At 41.3% G+C, this 27,000-nt stretch overlaps 1 protein-coding gene across 1 annotated transcript in view; it reads left to right on the plus strand.

Moving 5' to 3' along the window:
- HTR1F (5-hydroxytryptamine receptor 1F) overlaps positions 1–24,844 on the plus strand; it is a 104,538-nt gene extending 79,694 nt beyond the window's left edge. Inside the window, exon 3 of the mRNA XM_027900942.1 lies at positions 22,929–24,844. Within this exon, the coding sequence (XP_027756743.1) occupies positions 22,967–24,070 (1,104 nt within the window). The 5' untranslated portion in view covers positions 22,929–22,966 and the 3' untranslated portion in view covers positions 24,071–24,844. The remainder of the gene's footprint in view (positions 1–22,928) is intronic.
- The last annotated feature ends 2,156 nt before the right edge of the window (positions 24,845–27,000 follow it).

Genomic DNA, 27,000 nt, shown 5'->3' on the forward strand with positions numbered 1-27,000 from the left:
AAACTGGCTATCATGGAAAAGACAGGCAAACAGCATGATTCAACCATTGTTACTTCCAAAGTCTTTTTTGAAAGATGTTCAAACTTTTGCTGTTTTCAAGACTGAAACCTGTCAGTCACAACCCCCACACTTCTTTATGCTTTGTTCCGAACACAAAATACGTAAGTTTAAGGAACTTCTGCAAATCCTTCAAAGAATGAGCAAGTTCTACCTTATTTCCCTTTTCTTTTGTTCAAGTTCTGAATAGTGTGCGTGGGCTCAGACTGAGAAATACTGCACTGACCTGCTCTAAACATAAACATTCATGGGGATGGGTTTTGCTTTTCCACACTTGCTTCCCTGTTCCCAGCCAACTTAAATCATCAGTGAGAGGAATCTGGATCAAAATGGTGCCAAGCAGAAATTGATAGTCCTTCCTGGGTAGAATTTCTTCCCAGCCCTAAGCAGACTGATTTTTTCGAGATGCAGAATCAGCACTTGTGTGTTGCAAGTGGGCCCAGATATATCTTATCCTGCTACTGCAACTCTCTGCAGTCAGGATGGGAACTCTCAATCTTCAGCAAACACACTCCAGCTACAGAAAACGTGCCTACAATCAGTTACCACATGAACTCTATTATCAGCTTTCCATACTGTATTTGTACTTGACTCATTTGGCTTATTACTGATAATGTCACTTAAAAATAGTTGTTTTAAACATTTCCATTCGATACCTAATGGATCACCTAAACCATTAGTCCAGCAAATTAAATAAAATCATCAAGCCAAGTAAAACATGCTTGCTTAGCAAATTTCTCTCCTAATTTGTCCTTAAGGATCACCTTATGTATACATGTACAAAATCCTTCAAATAATCTCTTTCCCCAATCATCTCGCTGTATGCAAGGTTATATAATTTTATCAATGAAATTGTTCGTACTTCAGCACTTCCCACAGAAATTAAAGCAATAAGTCTTGTAATTGCTGCTCTAAAAATAGCTATATGTTTATTACAAAAAGGCATTATTAAGAACATGCGTAAAACATTTATTTCTGTGCTGTTACTGCTTCATGCTCCAGCATTATGCTAATCAGCTTTCTTGTACAAATGAGTTTTATACGACTCGAAATAGAGAGAATAATGTAATTGTAGAATTGATATTCTATTAATGAACTAATGTCATTATTGCAGAACTGAAATGACTGTTGCAGAAATTGTAGCTCATCTACACTGCACTGTAATATCCCAGATGGGATTCTAAAGGCTTGGACTGTTCTCCAAGGAAAAGAAGGTCCAGAGAGGACCTTTCAAAGCCAGCAGGGAATTCACATAAAATTAATATGACAAGGGGTTTTATATATATATAGAGAGAGAAATATATTCTCATATATTTATATAAAAATATATATATGAGCTAAGGAGAATTATCATGACAACCCTGGTGTTGTTTGAGATCACCCATTTAATCATTGGCTTCTGAGGGCAGGCAACTCTGGGAGCATTCTGAATGAACTAAACAGTTTGAGAAGGCCAAACAGCAGCCAGTCCTCAGGTACAGCAAGGTTTACAGTGATACTGTAAAATGGGAAACTTCCTATATGCTTCTGGATGCACAAGATATCCCTGCCAGCCATCCTTTCTAAACACAAAATAACTGCACAGTAACTCCCAAAGTTCTCCTTCCCCATACTCAGAGCCATCAGTGCAGTGCAGGAGCTTGAAGGTTTAGGAAGCAGCAATTTGAGGACTCTTATCAAACAGAAACATTCATTGCACTACTTGATAATAGAGGAAAGTCTTTTGCTTACCAAGCTTATCCAGACTGCTATGATGCAGAAAATATTTGCGCCTCTCCTCCTAAAACACTGCTTTCTACTAGCCTAGTAGCTGTAACCTTCAAATCCCAATCTCCAGGTCAAAGGAATGAGCAGAAAATTGCAGTAAATTCTCAGGAAGCACAACTGAATTAACAAGAAAACACTAATCTGATGATGGGGGGTAAAAATTTGATAAGCCTTTCTGAAGCAGATGTTTCTTCAACAATCCCCCACTATGCTGGTAAAATAGGTAATATAATCTTGAATAGGGCAAGAAACTTTAACCAAATTAATTGGACATTTCCTACAGGGAAATTTATAAAATATTTGTGGCTGAACTGAAGGATAAACTTATACAAAACATTGCTTGACTTAATAAATTTTACACCGATTTAAGAAAATTAGTCTCAACTGACCAGAAACAACTGGGAAGCCAGTCTAGCAGCACACAGTACCAAAAGTAGCTTTCCATAATTGTTCAATTACAAAAATTTCTAACAACAAACATGACTTCAAACACAGATTGAGTAGCAAAATCCCTTGAAACCTATTGCAAGCACCAGCATATTAAGATCAACCAGGTCATAAAGAGAGTGGAAGACCCTGCATACCAGCTTCCCATGACGGCATCACTCAGAGCTGCCATTTTAAAATAATGGCCCAAAGGAGCTTTTCCAAGTTATTCGTGAATCACTTAGGAGGAAGGACGTGAGAGTTATTGGAAATGACTCCCAGTAGCATCAGTATGGGGGGAGTGAGGTAACTGAAATTCTCAGGGTGAGGGTAGCTCTGAGCCTGCCTGGTTATTCCAGGTGTTCCTTTCAGGCTATGCTGTTTCCTCATAAAACCCTACAGTTTCTCCTCCTACCACCCTATGCACCACCTTCCCCTCCCACCCAGTGCTACTAGGGAAGATGCCTATTCCTGTGCTTTGGGGTGTTTGTTTTGGTTTGGGTTTTTTTTTGTGTGTGTCTGTGTATGTGTTTATACACATTCTTCAGTGTTATATACACATACTTCAAAACTACAAGCAAATGCTTCACATTTAAAGTTCTCTCCTTCAGATGCCAAGGTCTCCCCAGTGATCCCAAATACTCACACTTCTGCTGCAATTTCCTGTGAGAGAAAACTTCTTTCATCCTGGAGGAAATTTATTAAAATGCTGAGACTTTTCATTAGGGCACTTTCTAATTAAGCTACCAATCTTTAAAGCTTCTGCCTTCTAAGACTTATTGTTCTTTGCACAAGATGAGATGGCAGTCACAATTCATTGTCTTTAGTGAGGCACATACAGGTTTTTAAAAAAATAGATGTTTAGCAGCTTGCAATTCCATGTCCTTGAAGTTAGAAGTGCTTCTGTAGTTTAATATAGGAAAATAACCAGCTTCTGCTGCTTTAGGCACAGGCCCTGAACACATCCCAATGTCCACGGGATGCTTTAAAAATATAACAATTCTTTGAGATTTTAAGTATATTGTGGTAGACTCACTAAAAGCTCTTTAGTTCCATAAATCATGCCGTTACTGCACATTTGGTATTTCCATATTCTTACCTATGAGAAACTGATTATTACCAATAGAATAAAATCCAAGTGGCACCATATAATATTTTCCAAAGAGAAGAAAAAAGGTAAAAGGAAAATTTTAAGGCCAAAAGAATTACAGGAAAGCACCTGCCTTATGAGCCAAGAGTTACACAAGCTGAAGTGAGATGAAGCCTAAGTTCCCTGTTGCTTCTCCCCTGAGTTCCCTTTTACAAAGGTGTAAAGACAGCTGGTGAACCCCTATGAGAGAAATTCCCCACGAGAAGTGATCTCAGTGTTGACATTACTACAAGCATTCTTGCATGCCCTGCCCTGCTGGTTGTTCTCATTGATGAGCCACTGCAGCTCTCACATTCCCATGGCTTTTATGCACTTCTTGGACCACTGTGGAGCGCCCCGATGGACATGATAAACGTTCTGCTTGGAAATCCATCAACTTTCTATTATTAATATCTCTGGCAGGATTCACTTCCTTTAGCTCCAAAGGTCCACACTGCAGACTTCTATATCTGGGTTAGTCTTCCTGGGCTCCCTTTATAATCAGTGGGGAGAAATAAGCTCCTCCAGGCATAATTCATCTGACTCAAATGAAACTACTACGTCAGGATGAGAATAGCTGTGCCCTAGAGATGATTCTCTGCATAGGGTGACAATTAAGGATTAGATAGCTGCATTTAGTCCATTAAATTCCACCATTTGTGCTTTAAAATGTTATTTTTCCCCAATGCTCCCAGCGCAGAGCACGACACGTGGGTAGCGAAGTCTTACGCAGTCATAAGGAGAACCTGTACACAATAACATCCTGGAGAGTTCACCCTCTGAAGAGCTGCTCTTCTTTTGAGAGTACAGACTCAACATTTCCCAGCAGAAGGGAATCATCAGTTTGCTCTAATTAAGGTTGCTGAACATGTGTACTGAAATGGACTTACTCCATTTTTCACCCTTATGTTTAGTAATTTGACAGAATACTTCATGCTCTTAGGTGCCTATTTCAATCCGAAACCCTCTCCAAATAGCACTTGTAGCTAATTGATTTGTCTTAATTTACTTCCAGCTTGCTCTCTAATGCTCCAGTGGGGTACTTTTTTTAATTTTGAACACAGCAGAAGGCCCTCCTGTGAGCAGAGCTTCTCAGAGCTTCCCCATGGGGCTTTCCAGTCACAGTTTACAGCTGAAGAGGCAATGGGAACACAAACAGCACTTCCAGCAAGAGGCAGCTGTCACTCCCACCCACCTCCTTTTGACATTTAATCCTTTTGACCAGCACAGACCAGGAGATAGGATGCCACCTGAAGCTTGCCCCTTTGGCATTTATAACGAGTGTTATCTCCAGCTTGCTAAGTGGCTGTTTCCCAGAGGGAACACAGAGAATTTGCTTTGAGAACAAGCTGACTTTCCCAGTTCCCAAGCCCATTGTATTTAGAGTCATCAGTGCACAGACAGATCCAGACAGGTTTTGTTTTGTCTGTGCACTCAGGAAAGGCACCACTGTGTAACAATGAACATTAACAGAGAACTTTTCTCCACTAGCAGGAGCTTACTCCAACAGAAAAAAAAAATTATGCTCCTTTTAATCCTTCATCTACCTTCTGCCAAGAGAGACAAGCTTGCTCAGTGTAAAGCATGGAGATAAAGCTCAGCCTAAGAAAGGAAGATGACAATATTAAATGTGCTTTAAGACAGCCTACCAACTACATAGACTGCTCCAACCCTCCTTCCCGAATTTTATGCGAGTAGTTTGCTTCCTGAGGTGCCAAGTGCACTAAGGATAACGCCAGATCCCTTTGTGGCCCATGTGCAAGCATGTGCCAATGATAATCTGCCCCAGAACAACACTGGTTGGGCCTCATCTGGCGTTGGGTCATCTGCTGTCCTTGGCAGAAAAGCTCTTTTCTGGTCCCACTGCTTTCAAACAATACCTCTTGCCAACAGCACTGAAATCAAACGTGTGTCACACTTCAGCCATCTGAAACGGAAAAGAGATCAACTTTCAAGTTAAGCACCAAGTTAACTTGAAATGGAGGAGAGTGTGGCCTTTTGAAGCACAGTTCTTTTAAGCCAAACTCTGCTTTCTGGGAAAATTAATTTTCTAACTGGGTAAAATAGGACTTGAAGAGAAATACTACAAAAATTATTCTTCATCCTTGACTTGAGCTACATGGTTTTTTATGCAAGAGATCTTCAATCTGTACCTCTACCTTGGCTACAAGAAAACCCAAAGACCTCTTTCTGTCTTATTATCCTGAAACACATCAAGGAGTACTTAGTCAAAGAATTTTTCCTCTGGCTTTACTGGAGAGAAGTTTGCAGGTGTTGACCAGCTAAATTGTCTTAAAGTTATTTATATTCTGTTCTCTTTTTCACTAGCAAGTAAGAAAATTACTGCAGCCTAATACAAGTCACGATGAACGTTTTGATTTGCCATGTCTGAATCCTTAGTCTTCGAAGTTAAAAGCACTTAGATGGTGTTTCCTGGGAGGAAACACCTTTTGGCAGGGTGATTGTAATGGATCAATTAACAGGTCCAGGGTTTGATTTCAACTCACCCTGCACATCCATCAAGGTTCCCAAGTACTGGTCCTTCAGGGGAGCAGGCATTTTCTAACTGCCTGAACAGATGGCTGGGAAGCAAAGTAGTTGCACCCTGACTCTTGCTTGCACCTGCAAAAACTCATCTACAGTTCCACGCCTGGGTGAAATCATAATTGCTTCAAGATAAAAAAAAAAAAAAAAAAAAAAACTATTAAATGCAAAGTACCACTAAAACCAGTATGTCATTCTTGAGACAAGGAGCTTACCATTAACTAGCTTTGTAGCATCCTAGATGCCCATTACATTTCCTCACAATTTTCCAGGCTTAAGAAATCACCCAGTGTTTTCAGTGTTCTCCCTTAGACTCACAAGGTTCACATTTACTTTCTCCATCCAAAAAAAAAAAGTCTTTAAGAAGTTCAAGCAAGAGCTAACTCAGGTTAGCTAACTGTAACCTTTCAGTGCACTCGGGCTGGATTTCTACCTTACAGATCAGAAGCACTGGACCTGAAAAGCAAATCTCCTACCCAGGAGGTGCATCAGAAACGATTTGCTGCTGGGTTCTCTGCTGCAGAACTAATGGACAGTGCTCATTGCTCAGCCTGCTTGCAGACTGTATAGAGACTGGAAGGGGAAATGCAACCACCTGGCTGCTGCCAATTGGTGTGGATTGGGACAGGCAGCCAAACGGGAGCATTTGGTCAAATTGCACAGAAAGATATTCTAAGAGCTGTATGGAACGGAGGACTGAGCCTGACTTTTCCCTCAGGACACTTCTGCCACTACAGCAAAAGGAAAGTACTTCCTCTACAACTCATCTATTTCTTATATTTCTTCACAGCTAAACCAAAAGGCAAAAAAACCTCATATTTAATTTCACTTCTGTCTGTTTCTAATAGATGAGAAAGAAAACGGGGGACAAGGAAATATTCACCTTCTCTCCCTAATCATAGACACTCCATTACATATATGACATCAGTTTAAGTGCCCTGTATTGTTGGCAATCCAACATATAAAAAATGGATAATTTAAGTTATATGTATGTAAATTTCCCTTTGCCATTCATTATTACTGTCATAATTTTATGTACTGGAAGAAGTGCTACATCTCCTTTACAGAGGAGGTTTATTTCATTAACTCCATATGTACAGGTAGGAAAATTGCAGCAGTGTCTAAAGAAACAGGAGCACCTTTATGTCTAAGAACTGAAAACGCAATTAAACAGATAAATATAGTCCCTGACATACTGTTAGCAATATAGTAAGATAAGGGAAATACTATTATATTACACTTAATTCTCTTAAACCAGTACAATTTTAGATACTTAAGAATACTTTATTTCTTAAGGCTGAGACTCATGTGATTTAAATATTTAGGCAAGATGAAATGTTCTTTAAAGATATGCAGGAAGACACCTAGATGTTAAAAGGTTTTCTCAAGAAATTGGTACATGAGGTTCTTTATCCTGGTTCATGGAGAACAAGAGACCTTTATGAGCTTTTCTCTGATCATAAACAGAGCTTTAGGAAAAGCAAGTAGTTGAATCTATGCCCTTTGGCTAAAGCTAATAAATATAGGCAGTCTTGGTTGTTGTCTTTTCAAATAACTCTCCTATAAGATTATACTATTAGCACTAAAAGCTTCTTTATAGTCAATAAAACGTAATTTCTAACCACACAAAACTAGGTCCAGAAGAAGGAATGTGGATTCCTCACCTCCTACCAACTGAAGTTGGTAATTAATTCTCTAGAATCTGTACAGTAGGATACATATAGGAAGAAAAATGTCCTGACTGAACAGGACACATGATTTGGACACGCCTTTAATGTTCTGGTCAAATGCCAGTAGACTCCTAAAGGAAAGGCAGAAGCTTGAAACAGCAAGAATTGCTCAGACTGACATTTTTACTCTAGTCAGAAGACAGTTACTGTGCTCATCAGTCTCTTGTTTTGATAGATAAATGATCCAAATACGCTCTCCCAAGGGACCCCAGCAACATCTGTGACATTCTTAAAGGCAGTTACTTTTTAGACTGCCTGCTCTGAGACCACACAGACCATACTTAATAACACAGCTTATGAAAACTTTTCAAGGCAATTACCTTTCCTACAACACACCTTTTGCTGATTTTACATAACTACTTTTAAAGTGCAAGTGCAGAAATCATAATCTGTGGTAAACTGAGAATATTAAAAAGACCTATTCCCATATATAAGCCATTGCAACCTTTAACAACATTTTTCTCAGCAACCTGCAATGCATCCAGTATGAACAACACATGAAGAAGCCTGAACAAATAACTGCTGTTAATATTGCTGCTCTTGTAAGATGAAAGTGGCACACACAGTTGCAGTCGAAAAAATCCAAATACTCGCCTCAGTTTCAGACTGGAAAATAACTTTGTCGTGCCACAAGGTCAAGGAAATTAAGAGCCCCCTGCTGCCAGTTTCCTAAAGGGATATCTCTTCTCAAAAATTACACTGCAGACTTTTGTTAGCAGAATGTAGCCCAGCTTCCTTCTCGGGCATACTTCTCACCCACAGAAAAACAAGAAAACGCTCACAGCAGTTGAATAAAAGGTCACAAGTACCTCTTCTCTGCTCTTACATGTGAGCAAAAGAAGAGCCATCAAGACACCAGCTTCTTGTAATCTGAAGGCTGATCAATATCCTCCTTCTGGATATTCTGTAACAACTGCAACAGCAGTAAAAGATCTTTAAATACATTAGGGTGGGAAAAAAATGCATTATTAAGTACCAGTCAAACAGTTCTTGTCTTGAAACCTACTAAGGCTTACAGACCCTAAGCCTTGATCTGGCAACTGTTCATCCAGGCATAGAAAAACATGTATGATAGTGTCAGTGGCACGGGGGCAAGGGCCCTGGCTGGAGTGCATCTATTTTTCTAGCTATAAGAAAATTTCTGGGGGAAAAAGGACTGTGTTCAAAGCATCTGATATGCCTGATGAACAAACCCCCTTTTCATTGCATTTCATTATCCAAACAGGAGGGGTTGAGAGAAGAAGAAAGAAGGACCTGCTGTGTCCCTGAACACAGCACTGCTAACAGCAGAGTAGCAGTTCCTTGAGGCTTCAGCTTTTCACTGCAAGCTTGCTTCAGAGACCCAAACTTCTAATAATCACTTGTCTTTAACAAGGCTACCTCGAGCAATGTGCAAGCATTTGACTGTGCTAACATCTGTAAACCCTGAGCATTGTTATTTCTGACTTGTTCTGCAGCAAGACTTTCTGGGGGTCACTACTGGCACTCTGCACCACAGCACCTGAGCAACCTTTGAGATGAAATAAAGTGGCTGTGAGGGTGCCAGGACACTTGCTTGATCTGTATTGCCCTGCTCTGGCATCCAACAGGGATCTTCCCAAAAGAGGAGAAGTTGATACTTGAGCCACAACTAACTGAACAACAATCTCCAGCATTTAAACAGATTCAGCTGTTTCACGAGCCTGAAGAGTCACACTTTGACATGGGTCTCTAAATCAGGCAGAGGCAAATTAGCAGGAAGAGCAGCTGAGTTCACTGTGTTGGGCAGAGGCAGCTGGTTTTGTCCAGCATTACCCTCACGAACACCAGCTCCATCATTCTTGCTGGATGTTGCTCCAGGAGCAACATCCACACAAGGAACATGATTCCTTCTCACCATCCAACTTCAGCACACTCACTGCAGGAAAAGCAATTATCTCTTAATCATCACAGAAGGCAGAAGCCAACATAAAAGCAGCAGTTATACAGCAATAAAAACAAAGCAAAACAAACAAAAAACAACACCCCCCCCCCAAAAAAAAAAAAAAAAAAAAAAAAACCAGACCATGTCAGGTACCCGTTTATCTAAATTAAAATCTTTATCCATTTCAGCCTAATAAGGAGCATAAACCTACTGATCCCATTAAATACAGCTGAAAAACATCTTACAGTAATGCTTTTCATCATAACAAAAGGTTAATCTAATGATCCTGTGCCATATTTGGTGATTATAAGAAGTCAAATTTTATTTTAGGGGGTTGGTTTGTTGTGGTGGTTTTTTCTCGAGTTTTGTTTGGTTGGGTTTTTTTTTGCTTGTTTCTTCAGTGTCTTCTGTGCCTGCTTTCCACATTATATCTTATCTCCAACTGAAATATAAGAAACCTTCATGGTATTTAAAGGTCTGCAGCATTTTTCCCATTACCAGCTGAAAATAATAGGGAAGAAAGAACTTCAGTTCATTTGAACATTTTTCCCTCCTACAGCACTGCCTCAAATCACAAGGTTTTTTGAAAGCTCCTCTGCTGTTTGTTATAGGTTTTTGGATTTTTTTTTTTTAGCTAAAACTTGAATTTGGATTTAGATTGATGAATAAATGGTTACATCTTCGTGGTCTTCTTCTCTGCAGTGCTGCCTACTTTATAGTGAATTGAGAATACTGACAGTCAATACTGTGGTCAAACCAGGTCATACTGGAGTAATCAAAAGAAAAAGAAGGGCAATCTTAATACAGTGTTATCTCTCACAAAAGAGATTCTAAGATTTTAGGATACAATTTGTTACATAGTCTGAATTAGCTCCTAATGATTTCTGGTTTTTTCGTTAGGTGCCCTTATCAGAAACAAAGAGAACAAAGCAACTTGAATAAAGTCTTTGCAGGTGGAAAAGTATTGTGATTGCTTGCCTGGGTCTAAAACAATCCATTTGAATTATCAGAACGGATAATAATGTTGCAGTAGAGGTCAAGTAACAGAAGATCTGGCAACAGCAGCTCATGGTGTTAGAACTTTTCAGCCTGAAATCCCAGAGTTAAAAACATACAAATAGATGGAGCTCCCAAGCAAAAATAATACATTTAGTATCTTCAGATGCTGGCAGCCACATTCATTTTATCTGTTCCAGCTGCTAGGGTCATCAGCTGGTGGTCTGGCTATTTCTCTTCAGGCTTTCTAGTGTTACAGGAAGCTGTAGATACTCAGGTCAAATGATAAGAGAGAGAATCCTCAATGTATGGTATATTTTTAATCTGTATCTTTCTAAGAAAGCCTCTAAATCTTGGGAGTATGAGGGGGAATGTTTGATATATATGACCTAGTTAAATCCTAAATATTGTGAATCAAGAAATAAAGAGCCAAAAGAATCTCAGGATATAATTACATCATATAGCAGCTAAAAATGGGGAAAATTGAAATAAAGAAAGAAACAAACAAAACCCCAAACAAAAACAACCAAAACCCAAACAAATGACCAGGGGATTATACAGATGTAGAGACTTGCCTGAATCTGTTCATTGCTCCTTTCCAGAAGAGTTAACATTATAACATTCTTCAGCTTCAAAGAGCAAAGATGCATTTTGAACACCGAGGAAATGTAGTTTTCAATAATGACTTCTTAAAATAGAAAATATGGAAATGATGGGGAAAAATATGATGCAATATGTACCTATGTACCTACACAAGGGCATACATGAGACCCTATGCTATAGTTCTCATTACTTGTCAAGAGCATGTTGATGTTAAATATTAGAAGCCTTTTCCCATAAATTTCAGCAGCTTCAAGGAGTCAGCTTTGGAAAAGACCAATTTTTAACTTCAATCTCCTGGTAGAAAAAAATAGTTTCTCCTACTATAGTGCACAGGGAAATCCTCCAGCTTCCCAATGTGCCAGTTGGGCTGTAAACAATCCAGGGAAAGGTATTCAGCATTTCCAACAGTGCACAGTGTTGTTCCTCTACATTCCAAACAAGCCAGGTCATACAGAAGCACTGGATCACCTTGGATTTTTCCAGGCCTCTTCCAGTCTCTGAAGATCTTAATGGTTAAAGCACTTGAACCATTTGCCTCTGTCCTTTACTCTTGCTTTTTACCATCTTATTATGTGCAAGCACATGTTATAATCCTTATCTCTCTCAGAAACTACAGGGGCCATAGAAAGTGCTGAGAATACACTGAGGGGTTTCTAAACTCTCCAAAAGCCATTCAGATAACCAGTGTGCCCTCTGCAGATTTGGGCAATTAGACACAGTCTGTTTAATGCTTCTCTTCACCACCAAATTAATATTATATGCTGCCATGTGCTGTCAAACAGCTTTTTTTGGAAAATAGTCATTATGAAATATATCAAAATATATTGCAAGCACCAAGATGACAAAGAAACATTCTTATCATATAAAAAGACAGATTTCATTTTCTCAGCATACAACTTAAGGAGAAATCAGTGGCTACTATTATTTCTTCTTCATATTAGCATTATAACCTAAATCTAAAAGTTAGCTGTGCTCAATTCTCTTTTGAATCTGCATATGATTTTCTTACTTGGGAAACGAAGAGCTGAAGTGCTGCCTACAAGAATTCCTGGAGTAAAGTTGTACCTAAACCTCTCTACAGTGCTCAAGTCTTTCATAACCACAAAGCTACATTTTAAAAGGTCTTAGAAAGCCAACATTGATAGATTGTCAAAGGAAATTAAAAAATCAGCAACAGTAAAAATCTTTGGAATTTTGTTTGGAAATAGTTTCTTAGGATTATCATTCAAGATCCTTTAGCTGTTTTATGAATGAGAAGTTTGGGCATCTACTGAAGCTGGATGATCTTGTTAGACAATGACTCTCTGTGCCAAATTCCTAGGACAACAATAAGGTTGTTTTTTCATAATTAATTCTGAATCATCTGTTTAAATTTTAAGAAGCCATTCACAGTCATCTGTGCTGTGTGTCAAGTGTCACAACTACATTGGAATTATGCAAAGGAAAAACGTGGTGTGTGACAGCCTGTTATTTTCCTATCAGAAATGAAAATGAGTTCACAAAGCATTAAGAGAGCTTAAGACCTGATTTAGCAATCACAGCGTCTGCAACAGGAGACCTGACAGATCCAGGGAGCTTCCTAAGGAAGTTAAATCCCTGTTTCTGTGTTTGGACACTTTTCACACTGTCCTGCTGCTATGAGCTTTCTTGAAAGTTTTGTACGCCTAAAAATACACCCAAGGCTTCATGTTTCCAGGAATTATTCAGCAAGCTGTGATGCCAGCAGACCACAGAGACAGTCATTCTCTGCCAAAATGAGATCCCTGACATCTTCAGGGATTTTACTGGGCTCCCTGTCTTGACTGTGCTCAAGTAATTTCCAGACCAGCTGCTGGTCTGAGCTGGTGGCAGCTGGTCCAGTTCACCTCCCTCTCATCCCCACTTCAGCAGGCACACACTGATCCAAGGAAACATGCCAGGAAACTCAGAAATCCCACAACACTGACTGCCACCACACCACATAGATGGGGTATTTGGTGTATCCTGGTTCTTCAAAGAAATTGCTGCGTTTGTATCAGTTTAACAATGTTCAGCAGCAGTGTGGGATACAGACACATACCAGTGCAATACAGGGAGTACTCCAGCATCCCTCCTTCCTGGGCATTCCACTGCCTCAAGTTCTCTCCAGTATTCTTCCAAATACCAGCACCTTTGAAGGGGATCATGTTGCAATGCAGTAAGAAACCGAAGTAGAGAGAAAGGCACACTCAAGAGCCGCAGAGTAGTCTGAAACTGTGAAAAGGAGGAAAACTAAAGCCCAATCTGCACTAGAGAAGTTTTGCCAGCATAGCTGCGTCCGAGATCTCAAGACACAGATGGTTTACACAGGCCTGGAACAAAATAGGGCTTTTGCCACTAGCACTTAAGCCAATTCACTGAGTGAACATAACTCTTTTGGCTAAAATATTCAGTTGTGTCAATGCCAGGATTTAAATCCCTAAAAATAATAAAAATCAATCAAACAAACAAACAAACAAACATACCCAACTGGAAAAGCATATGAAAGTAGCAACTGAGATTTTCCTAGGTATCCTGTGGTGCTCATGGAGAGTCTGACCAGTTACCTGCCCATGTTAATGCTCTGCCTCCATGCAGGAGAAAGCATATACAGGAATAATGTTCTATATCCAGGAATGTGTTCTATTACCAGCACTGTGGCACTCCATGCAGAGTATACCAAAAATCGTGTCTTGTTCCTTATAGACCTAAGTTTAAAGGCACAATATCTGAGTTTTGGAAAGATCTCTCTCTGGAGGTCTCCCTAGAGCCACCGTTGTTGGAAGGAATCATCTTTCACTGGTGAAAGTCATCAAGGCAAGGCAGCCTGGCTCCCTCTGACAGAAAAGCATTGTCTGAAGGAAATAAAAAACCAAACATTCATTCACAACAAAATCCTCTCCCATGGATGCTTCACCTTAAGAAAGCTTTCCACAAGTTCTTCCTTCTTTTCTGGCAGCGTGTAGATCCTTTCCTCTCCGTCTTTCCCAAGGAGATTGGAAAAAGCCATTTTGAGTGCTACTTCCTCAAAAGGTTGATGCTCTTCCAAACCCATCAATTTTAAAGACCATTTTGTTTGTTTCGCTTAAAGTACTTCTTGGCCAGGGCTATATGCACATTATTCAGAGGATGTCAATTGTCTCAGTTAATCCTGAAAAAGGAAATGTTAGAGAACTGCTGTTTAGTGCAATCCCAGTGCAGAGTTTACCATCTGATAGAGTTATCCCATTGCATTCAGATAACAAGATCAAGGGAAAGACCTTCAGTCTACAAGATGATCAGGTGAGGATGAAAATAAAGACCAATGACACAATGAGAAGAATACAGAGAAAGACTCTGGGAAGTACACAGTAAGATAAATACTATCTAAAAAAGCATCAGTCTCCAAAAACTAAGCAGAGATGAGATTGCAAGTTATGTGAGTTTTGCCATCTCTCCGAGTTGTAAATGATCAGCCACAAACTTGTTCTTGTGTCACACAGAACCCCCACTGCAGAGGAGGAGCAGTGACACATTGCCTTCACTCCTCTTCCAGCCAACTCTTCTGAGATCAGTTCTCCCTCAAAGCTGCCCTGGTAAGCACACAGCAAAAAAACTGCAATATCCTATTGTGGGACCAGGGGATAGTCTGAAAATTACATTTTCTTTTGTTGTAGATTGAAATAGAGATCTTTTCCAGGCACATATTTGCAAACAATGATTGTTTTGTTACTGAAGCTGATCTCCCCCTTGCAAGAGAGTTTCAGAGGTGGGTGTATCAGTGAAAGAGGTTTGTGACTTACAGCTCCACACACAGGTTTTCAGAGGGTTGGCAAAAAACACATGGCCTCAAAGCATAAGGTTGAGGGGGAAGTGGGAGAAACAAGGCTGTATTTTATGACTGTTCAAAAGGAAGTAAAACTGCCTCTCAACATCCTTGCTCCAGCACTTCTTTGTGGTCCCCACTGGTTTTAAGCCCTTACATGAAAAGGCAGTGTTGGGAAACACAAGCAAAACCATTCTGCATTTTTAACCCTCTATGCAAATTCAGTTTATAATCACGAAAGCAAGTCATTTCTGCATAGTAGGAAACTACTTGTACAAATTATGTACACAGATGGGTGAATAGTCACTTCTTTGATTCATTGCCAATCCAAATTAAAGCAAACAAAACCCTTGCTTTTTCTTCAACAGAACTAAAGCAAAAATTTTAAACATCTTTTCGTAATATGGGAAGTTTTTGGTTGAATGGAACATTTCAGGCTGTTAGATCCAAACTGAATAAAGAATGGGTACCAAAGAGTGGGTATAGGAAGTGAGTGATCCACTTAGGGAGGGTTCAGGTTCAGATCCCGAGCACCCCTCCAGGGGGACATGTGCCTCTAAAGGACAGGGTGTTGGCCACAGTTACCTGGGATTTTGTGTCTGTATAGAATATTTGCCATCATGAAGGTACTGTTTTGCTCAGTGTAGAGTTCATACTGGGCCATGGGGTACCCAGATACTGCTTTACTTCTCGCAGATATTTTTTTAAACAGCTCCAAACATCATAAACAGAAGAGATGGCAGAAAGCAGCTCCCATGGGCTCTGCTGTCCAGAGTCTGGGCGTCTGGGGCTCTTTCACAATATATACAATATAAGAGGCAACTATCCAGACCACTGCTATCCAGAGATGTCTGGACTAGGGGTTCAGACCAGCCTCAAAGAAGACAGGAAACTGCATACCCTCATCTGATGAGTTATAGAAACAAATCAGTTCTATCTCCTCAAGAGAACTATGAACAGGGGAATGAAGTTTTTTCTTTCTCCAGCCAAAGTGATCAAATCATAACACGTTCCCTCTCTGGCCACACAAGAACTGAATCTGAATTTAAGAGGCATGCCTGCTGTTTTATATAAGCAAGCCCCTCATCCTGTGGGCTGTGCTGTTCTTGCTGCTCCTCCTTCCACCCTTCCAGAGGGCTGGCTGAGAAGCTGGCTTTCCTCCCTCCTATCCCCCTCAGCTAGATTAAAACAGATGGCAGAGGGACATGAAATAAAGAGCACACACAGACAAGTGACTAATTTTCCAAAAGGAGACAGAAAACTAAACCCTTAACTTCAGCACTAGAAGCAGCAAGGGATGCAGAACTACTCTCTGAACATTATTCTTCCACGTAAGCAAGTGCAGTGGTTGCTACAGATATGGTGACAGTAAGCAGGGGAGGTATCCTCCAGGCAGGCTTGACAACAGCATGTGACTACACTGCAGTCCAATAGAGGCGAGTAGAGATGACAAGGGCATCAAGGGAATGCATCACAGACTAACTCCACCTGCTTCCCAGGCAGGTTTTGTTGAGCACTCTGCTCATGGTTACCTGACTGAGCTTAAAGCCAGCTCACGTGGTACCTCCCCGGTAGTGACATGTTTGAAATCACAGGATTAATTAGGTTGGAAAAGACCTCCGAGATCATCAAGTCCAACCCGCGACCAAACACCACCAGGTCAACCAGACCATGGCACTGACTGCTACATCCAGTCTTTCCTGAAACACCTCCAGGGAAGGTGACTCCACCACCTCCTTGGGTAGACCATTCCAAACTCTGATCACCCTTTTTGTGAAGAAATTGTTCCTCCCTTGGCATAGCTAAGTACTATGTCCTCTTGTCCTATCACGAGTGTCCTGGGAGAAGAGACCAACCCCCACCTGGCTACACCCTCCTTTCAGGGAGTTGTAGAGAATGATGAGGTGTCCCCTGAGCCTCCTCTTCTCCAGGCTGAACAGCCCCAGTAGGAAACATGAAGGTGGGTTAAATACACCAGGGGGATGAGGACAGAGCTATTTCAGTGCTTCACTCTGCCCCCTCGCCAGAAAGTTCTGCCTTCATTCTGGTCCTGACAGAGTTGGTGCTTGTATCTGTCCTGTGAGCATCCAGTGGCAGAGGGCAAGTTCGTTCACCTTCCCTGGCAGCTCAGAAAGGCCTTCAGATTCTGCATTTCAGCTGTTTCAGTGGAAGCACTACCTGCCTCCTGTTGATTTTGTTCCAGGAGCAATAACATGACAGAGCAGACATATGGGGTAGTAACTTTCAGGGCTAAGTCTAACAGACTTTGTCATTTTAGCCATTTGGGATTATTTCTGTTGGCTGAAAGAATTTAAAGAGACATCCAGAAAATTAAAGCGAGCATAATCTTTGTTGTGCCTGACACAAAACGTACTGCAGCACACCATTTTGACAACAGAAGGACTTTAAAGGCTGTAACAGAGCTAGGAAAAGCACCAAATACAGGTTTACCACACAACTTCTGTGCCTTGCATTCAAGGCACAGAAATGGGCTTGTCTTTGCCATTCTGTGTGAAATCAGAGTACCTGTTCTCCAGTACTCTCCCCTTTGTTTCCTTCACAGGTTATACTGATACTCAGGGCATGCTGCAAAGTTTATTTATTTCCCTATGCTTCTCCCGAGGGGTGCTTGGGAGGCAAAATTCCACATTATCTTTAGTTCACATCGGTTCAGTTGATGTATTTGTAATTTTAGAATTGTGGTCTCTGTTTCTAGAAATGGGTCTGTTGTGACCTTTCACAAGCTTGTAGAGACTCATACAGGAAAACCTAAACAGCTTTTGAGATATTCCTCCAACTACGAATACATTTCAGGTCCAGAAGGTGCTCAGTCCCATGGACTGAGACAGTACCACCCAAACAGGGAATCAAAAGCTTCAATCCAATACTTCAGCATGCAGATGCAAATATTTGCTGACTGATTAAGAACTGGAAAGACCTCTGCTTCCTAGTTAAGTTGCAGATGGGGGTGAGGGGGGTAAGAAGGGGGAGGAAAAAAGGGTTTTAAGCATGCAGAAACACAGACTGGGTAAGGAAAGTTGGCAACCTTGTAATTTCTGCTTCGCACTTCAATCTGCTGACAGACATCTACTTTGCATTCCAGGAAAGTCAAGTTTGCTGCAGCAGCCTTTGGCTGGCAAGCAACTTCTCTCACAAACCTTCTCGTTATCCCTGCCTTGTCCCAGGGGGACGCACTGTAGCTTTAGGAGCCTTAGCAAGAACTATTGGGAGGAAAGAATTAAAGGACGCTAAGAATCAAGTGAAAGTGTCCCTCTACTCTTGCTCCACCTGTTGGGACACTAGGGTTCAAGCTTAAAGTACATCCCCTATCAGATCCAAGTACAAGCTCATCCTTCTTAAACAGATTTGTTTAATCCAAAGGAGTAATATTTCCCTCTACTCACTTTTAATATGATGGATCATTACTAATCTACTTGTCATTAGTACATCACATGGTTAGATCTAAAGGCACACAGTCACAGCAGGAAGGATTTTTACAAGCTTATAAAAGCTTCAGAAGAAATTTCAGCTCCCAAGCAAGGCTGATATTTATAACTACCTTATCTTTCTATGGTTATTTTAGTCTTACCTTGAGTGAGGATCTGGTTAGCCTACACAAAAACAGGTAATAAAAACAGGATAGCTGAAAACAAGTAGAACAGGATGTATCTGTGCCCCTGACACAGCTTTGTGTTTACTTAATGCACAAAGGCTGTTATTGCTGCCTGTAGCAGTTCAAATACCCTTAGTTTAGTCAGTGGCCCATTTTGCTGAGTACTTACTGTTTTTTAATTAGGACAGATTTTGCTAATGAACCACCTCCCACCCCTCCAAGTACACTCAGAAAACTTATTCGAAAGCAATACTTAAACCCAAATCAGCAAGTTTCCCCACTGCCATTGTTTAAAGCAATATTAAAAGACAAACAAACAAAAAAACCCAAACCAACCAACCAAAAAAGAAAAAAATCTAGGCCCCAACATTCAGTCTAAATTCAGAATCCCAAACAGCAGGCTGATGCTGATGCCCTTCTCAAAGCTACTCCCAGCCACATTTCCCCAGCTGTCAGCATTTCACATTATTTTTCAGGTTTACTGAAAGGCAGAGTATACTGTTTTCCAAACCTGGAAAGACACGCTAATACTATTGAACAGGAGTAATCCTATTAGTATTTTTTAAATCTCAGACACAAATGAGTGGTTATGGGCTTAATAACACATACTCATGAGGAGGACCAACAACATCCTTTTTTCTTTGAGTGGCCACTAGACAAATTCAGTGTTTACTTTTGTGATGAGGCTGCACCATGCCTTCTGGACAAGATCAGTAGGATGATACATGTGTGCATTTAAAGACAAGGAAGTGCTTATATTCTGGTCACCCCAACATGCCATATCTGGAAGGGAAAGAAAAAAAAAGGATTTGTAAAAGTGGCTAATTCCTTGAAAAATAATAATGTTCATGTATCCAAGAGAATAGACATGTTATCTTAGGTGAACATCAACTTCCTTTGTTTACAGAGCTCTTGTTCAGCAACCAGAAATAATAATAAATAAATAACAAAGATAAAGTACAAGATGTCTTGTTCACCAATCTTAAATTCAGGACAGTATAATGCAAATTAAAGTTTCAAGTCTTTCCAGAGTTTTCCAACAACAGCTACATACTGAAAAGGTAATAACCAAAGGCAACACTTCCAACTGCATCAAGAACTCCTCCCAGGGAATTTGAGTTAGATAACTCAAAGATAGATTCAGCTTAGTCCTTCAAGTGGGGCGTTGAGTTGCCAGTTCCACAAAAATAGCCTTAAAAACATCTGGACTGTAATAATTTTTAGAAAAAAAGTTGCATGCTGAAAATAGTCACTGCTAAACCCATTCTATATTTGTTGAAACACAGATATCTCTCCAGTTCAGCAGGGCTGCAAGTTTGTTTTCATTCACCAAGGTCGATTCAATGCTCAGAGAAGAGAGTTCCAAGTCTTTCGTGCTTTATTTTGAAGTCTTATGTCAGGTACGAGGCAATAAGGAGACACCACACCACAGGGCAGGGGGATTGTGCCTGCTCTGTGAGGCAGGAGCTTGGTGGATTCACGGGAATGACAGTGAAGCCCAAGCTGGAAGCACAGTGTGTAGCCATACCAGGATGCCCATAGCACCTGTGGGGATGAGCTGAGATTAGATCTTCCCTGCAATAAATTCATAAAAGAGATAAGTCATGCTGCTAAGAGAAAGCAATACAAATACACAGAGTAGACTACGAGGGAAGTACTCTTGCTGCTGTGTTACAGAGACTTAGCAGAAACACCATAATGAATTTTCTCCAAAATTGACAAGGAAAGCCTACAGCCCAGGGGCAGAAGCCAGCTTTCCTAATTCAGTGCACTGTTGACAGGATTATCCTTCACACTCCTAAAAGTGGGTCGGTTCCGTACTGAGGACAGAAGCCAGTAATGGCAACTGGCTGAAATGAGTTCAATTTATCAAGAGAAAATCCAGAATTAGTTCATCTTGGGTGTGACAAAGAGAGAGAGGCAGAAGTCCTTAAATGCTGTCAGCATGTCAACTCCACATGTTTATAAAATAATCTTTTTAGTTAATGATCACCCAATAAATTTGCACGGATATTTCCAACACCAAAGATTCTAACTGGCTGCCATCAGTTAGAAGATCCCCATTCCACTTGAACAGGAAAGCCACCAAATTTTGTGACTGGCAGAACAGCCAGTGGTTAAAGAGTGGCTCTTTAACCTCAAAAGGAGGCACCTCCATGGAGGGCAGATCTTGGGCAGATCAGTATGGGGTTATCGCTGTCTGCCTTGGATGGAGCCACACTCTGGTATTCACAGCAGCCCTTGAGGACCATCCTGGACATCTGTTGGAACAGCAGAGGCTCTTAACTCTCCACACAGGAGCAGGAGAGCATTATGTCCAGATGGGTATCATAAAGAACAGGTTATGTCCCATGAACAGGAGACTCCAGCATAATTATCCATCTCACAAAAAACTCCATGTGAGAGTCTCCAACACCCCTGTATTGCCATGCCAGCAGCCTGAATGAAAGCTGAGCACACCAGCTGGTAATCTTAAGGCCACACAGAGGAGCATAATCACTGCACTTGGCAAGTAAGCACTTTTCTGTCACTGTCTTCTTATAAAGGGTCTCGAAATCACAGCAGCACTAGGGGAACTTACTTATTCCTACACAGCAGTTCTACAAACCTGCCCATGCTATTTTCCTTACTCCACGGTCTCAAGCTGAATAATCCTTCAAAAGCCATTAATCAGCTTTCGTTATCTCTAAATTGCTTTTTCTTGCTTGCAATTAAGGACTAATATCCGAAGAGTTGGAAATTTATAAGGTAATTAACCATAATGAGTAACTGTTTTAAAGTATGATCAACTGCTGGATATCACGTCTTAGTTTTTGCCAATAAGCTTTTTTTTCCCATGTATTTATACAAGCTCAAAAAAGAAGATTTATTTAGCAGAGTTGGAACATTCACCACATAATACTATATCTACCTCTTCTTTCTCTAGAAAGCAACTGGCTACAGACAGAAATACCCACAAACTAGCAATTGTGGTGGATTCAGGTTTTGAGGTGACACTGATACGACGAAAGATCTGTTTTTACATGTGTAAAGTATATTTCAAGTTCAGAATAAAGAATGCAGAAAGAGCACTGACATCATAATCAGTTTGTGTACAGGACAAGAATCTGCTCAGCATTTGTAAATATCAGCACATGAAATTGTGTTTCCATTCACTGAGATGGTGGTCAAGCAATCAAAAGGTTTTTTGATTAGGTCAGTGGCATACTGATCATTGACCAGGTTAGAATATCAAGCCAAATTAGTGAGCTGGGCCTAAGGTTTTAAACAGTGTATGAGATTCCTTTACAGCCACTCCAGCACAACATCAAAATGCTTTAGTTATGTTAATGAGACCCATTCTTCCTAAGAAAAATTATTCCCTTCTTTCACATATTTCCATACCTGTGGCATCCAATGCAACGCAAGTGCAAGTCACTCACTAAACTTCCAAATCTGTCAGACAAAACCCCACTTAGGGATTCATCAGGCAGATCTTACTCACTTGAGAAACTGCAGGTCAGAACTCACAAGAGGATGATCTCTGACCCTCTTTAGAGTAGAGCTTATAACTCACAGTAAAACACTGGAAACTCGTAACTCAGCTGCCATCCAGAGAGTCCTCAAAAACTCTTCTTGATAAGAAAGTAGGGTGCTCATCCCCAGAACATAATCAACAACTTATTTCATCACTATTTCCCTGCTTTTTTCTTCCAGCAGAGCCATAAGAGGCATTAGGCTGTTTCCATAGTGAGAGTCATTAGCAGAACAACTGGCATCCAAGTATTTTGCAGTTTTCTTCAGCAGCAGCCACGGAATAGCAAAACCTGAGGAAAAAGTAAAGATGCTCTGAAGACTAACCTATGTATAGTATGTCAGTTAGACAATGAGTTAACAATCTGGAGCTTTAGAATATATTTAGCTGTTTCATTTTAGAGCTGAGGAAGAGGAAGCTCTAAAGTGACACTTTCAACCTGCAAATATTTTTTTCTTCTATTTGTACTGCAGTGTTTTACATTTCTGTTTTCTCTTGAAAACTATGACCCAATTTAGAAAGCCCATGCTTATCTATACATAAGGAATGACTCACATACTGACGGGGTTGAAAAAAGTTTACATAGAGAAAATAAGCATTATGCCTGCTGGATTAATGTTTTTGACAGTTGTTACATTGCTTAATGGAGTGAACAGTGCAAGCCTAAAAGTAGAGCATCCCACATAGTGCTAGGCAGGAAAATCTGTTTGGAGACAGAATAATTTCTAATGATAAGTCCAAAGATCTTGTAAGGTTGGGGGCAAACAGTCTTTTAAGATGAGAAAATTCAAGAGCTCTTGCAGATTAAGGATGCACTTTCTGAATGTTTTTACTTTTCCAACAGGTAACTGCTACGGGTAAAGATCACCTTTAAAAGGGAACATGGATTTAATAAACTCAACTGATCAAAACAGTACATCAGAACCATTCAAATGGGTGACATCCAAGATTCTCATTTCCATTACCCTGTCTGTGCTTGCTCTAATGACAACGGCCATCAATTCCCTCGTGATGACTGCGATAATTGTGACCAGGAAGCTCCACCACCCGGCCAACTATCTAATCTGCTCTCTTGCAGTGACTGATTTCCTTGTGGCAGTCCTGGTGATGCCCTTCAGCATTGTCTACATCGTAAAGGAGGCCTGGATCATGGGGCAGGTGGTGTGTGACATTTGGCTGAGCGTGGACATCACGTGCTGCACGTGTTCCATCCTGCATCTCTCTGCCATCGCTCTGGACCGGTACAGGGCGATCACGGACGCTGTGGAATACGCACGGAAAAGGACACCTAAGCACGCTGCCATCATGATAGCAGTGGTGTGGATCATATCCATTTTTATCTCCATGCCGCCCTTGTTTTGGCGGCACCAGACGGCCAGCAGGGACGACGAGTGCATCATCAAACATGACCACATAGTTTTCACCATTTACTCCACATTTGGCGCCTTCTATATCCCTCTGGCCTTGATTCTGATCCTCTATTACAAGATATACAAGGCAGCAAAGACGTTTCACAGAAGAAGCGTCAGCCGGATCGTGAGGGAGGAGGGGGGGGTAAACGGACAAGTCCTTTTGGACGCGGGTGAAAGGAGCACCAAATCAGCTTCCATGCCCAGCACGGCAGAGAAGACATCAGATCCCCTGGTGAACTCTGATAAAATCAACATCACCCTGCGAAGCCCCAGGTCTGAATCTAAGCATGAAAAGTCCTGGAAAAAACAGAGAATCTCTAGCACAAGAGAGAGAAAGGCAGCAACTACGCTGGGTCTGATCCTGGGGGCGTTCGTGATCTGCTGGCTCCCTTTTTTTGTAAAGGAAGTAGTTGTTAATACCTGTGAAAGATGTCACATCTCAGAAGACATGTCTAATTTCCTAGCATGGCTGGGATATATAAATTCCCTTATTAACCCTTTAATCTACACAATCTTTAATGAAGATTTCAAGAAAGCCTTCCAGAAGCTTGTGCGGTGTAGGCAATACTTTTAAGAGCTTTTGTTCATATAAGGAGAACATACTCATTGTTTTTTAACCTGTATAAATTTATATAACTGAGATGACATGTGTTGCATTTAAGGAAAAGCACCAAGACTCTGCATTTACATTATGACTTTTTTTGTATAAATAATATTAGGAGCATAAATTGCCCAAGTTTTAAAGCAATGGATCATCTGGGATCAGTTTTGCTCTAGAAAAAAAGGGTAGCATATTGTGGCTCTGATCCAGTTGGGATTTGCACAGCTGCCTAGCTTGAAGCATAAGGTATTACCTTAAATATGAAGGAAATACACCTTTTTTTTTTTTTTTTTTAAGTAACCCTCAAGCATCAATGAAATTTTAGGTAAAACAACACACAGCTTTTTAAACCCTACTGATATAGGATAGAAAATACACCATGGAATTGCAGTATGATTTTATTGGTATGGCACAGGCCTGCAGGATAGAGCCAGGCCATTCCCAGCAAAGGGTAATAGCTTTAGATATATCTAGCATCATCCTATCTTGATGAGCTGAGTGCAGCTGCAGCCCTGCCTTTTCCCATAGATGAAGGTCTTCCCCGTGTTTTGCCCCCACAGCACCTCTGCAGCAGGTTTCCAGTGCTGGTTTCCAGTTTCACAGCAAGCCGGTGTTGTGAGCCCTCTGCCACTGCACACCCCCAGCAGGCATGGCCAGAGCCCCAAGGGAAACAGCCAAATACCTGGGGCACCTCCAGTGAGCTGAGTACGCATCATGTCCCCTGCTCTGAGGCACCACTTCCATAGGGACTGGGGAGAGCAGCTGGTCTTCCTCATGGAGGTATTAGGAGGGAGAGAAGCATAAGACACTTCTCTTTTCATGTCCTCACACACCTGGCCAGGCACAGAACCTGTGGCTTGCAGCACCAAACCCAACCCCACAGTTTGTTCCAGGACCCTCAGAGAGCTGCTGCTGCTGGAGGGGGGCTTAGTGAGGTTTGGTTGAGGGCCACCTAATGAAGAACTGGGGCTGACAGCTCTGGCTCAGCAAGTTCAGCCTCCCATCCTCAGAGGCCCAGCGTGCCCCAAGTCTTTTCTTGACTCCCTCAAGCACTAGGGCTGTGCACCCTCTTCCCAAGCATGTGAGGAAGCACCACGGCTCCCTGGAAAAGGCTGTGCAGCAACTTGTGCAGCCAGGGCAGATGGAGTGACCTCAGTATGCAGTGCATTCCTGGGCAGAGGATCCTGTGGGACACACTCTGGCAGGCACCTCTAAACCAGTCTTTCCCCCAGAGCATCTGGTCCATATCCCCAGTCCCAGAATAGCTAAAAGGGCCTTGCAACCCTGGCCAGCTTGTTCACTCAAAGGTAACATCAAAGAATAAATCCCTTCTAAGGCCTCAAAGATGGCACCTTGGCCACTTCTGATTGGCACGTTCTGGATGCCAAGCCACACTGCAAGACCAACCCTCACCCCAAAACCAGCAGTGCAAGTTTGCTGACAGCCAAGGGTACCAACAGAGCAGAGGGCATTTCCCTCTGACTGCAGTTGAGTCACAAAGAGCCACACCAGTACCCAGGGACAGACTTTGCACTTTTCAGGACAGGCAGATTCAGGCTGTGTCACTAAGAGCCCAGCTTCAAATTCATTGCCAGACATGCAGTGCTGCCTCACAGGAGCAGGGACTGGAGGCTCCTTGCATGAACTACAAACCTGGCTGTCAGCAGCAGCAATATCCTACTACAATTTGGTCTTAGGAACACCACAGAGAAACTGAGACACGAGACTAGCATGCTCACCCTTAGTTCAGGAAAGGTGTCACTGGTCTTTGCAATTCTTCTCCTAAGAGACTTTCAGTGGTTTGCATTAAAAAAAGAAAACCCAGACCAAAAAAAAAAAAAAAGCAGCCATCACTGTTGTTTCTCTCTCCCCCTCTCCCTACCCTGTATTATAAATTCTGGAGTTTAATAATTTTTGTATTTTGCTCGCTGGCTACCAGCTGAGACAACAGCTGTCAGAAGAGTTTCTTGCAAGATGACGAGGTTTGAAACTTGAGATATTGAACTAATTTGTTTCTGCCACCTGCAACTTACTGTCTTCTGCTTTCCTATCAGAGTCCAAATGAAATGCTATTTGGAACTACTAGAAAGGGTGCGTTTGCCTCACCATTGGTTTTAATGCAGCCAGGAATCACTAGTCATATTATGTAGCTCTAGCACAGCAGCAGCACAGCTAAATTTTGAGGATACCAGGATGTGACAGAATGGAATTGGCTCATGCTCAGTGCAAGTTTAGTGCACTTCACTACAATTGCAGCCAGAGCACAGCCCCTGTGACCTCAGCAATGGCTGCATCAAGCTGAAAGAAAAAATTGCTTTAAGCATCAGCTGTGCTCTGCTGTCTCCAGAAAGCACCATGAAATATAGCTTCCTAAAAAGGTTTAGCAGATTAGCAGGAGGCAGAAAACCCCACTGAAACATTTAATATTGAAGATCTGTTTCCCATGTTTACTGAGTACTGATTCACAATATTGTTTATCTGGAGGCATCTATTCCTATCCCCTGCTTCTCCCTTTGTGACTGCTGGAGTATGGAGTGTTTTGTTTATCCTCTTACACGTAAGATGTTTGACAATATCTTGTGAAATCAAATTGGAAGAAAAAATAGGGGCTGCTTTTTGGGAGAAAAGATACTTAAAATACTCATTTAAATGATAATGGATAAAACTCAAAGAATGGAACCATATGTAGATAAACAGAAAATAGCTGTCATTTATGCACTGTTAACAGTATTATACTCTGAACCTAATTAAGATGCTGAACATTTCTCAAGATGCAGGGTGGCTTCTTTTGTATCATTTTCACTGAGCTGTATTTGCTCACCCTTCAATACCCAATGGTGGAAGAGGCAACTACAAGAAATCTAAACAAACGAGTGGGCACTTACTCTATTAAAAGCACTTGC

The sequence above is a fragment of the Empidonax traillii genome, unplaced genomic scaffold (assembly GCF_003031625.1).
Source record: "Empidonax traillii isolate 1590-97213 ecotype Southwest subspecies unplaced genomic scaffold, ASM303162v1 scaffold757:size522588, whole genome shotgun sequence".
In the NCBI taxonomy this organism is placed as follows: domain Eukaryota; kingdom Metazoa; phylum Chordata; class Aves; order Passeriformes; family Tyrannidae; genus Empidonax; species Empidonax traillii.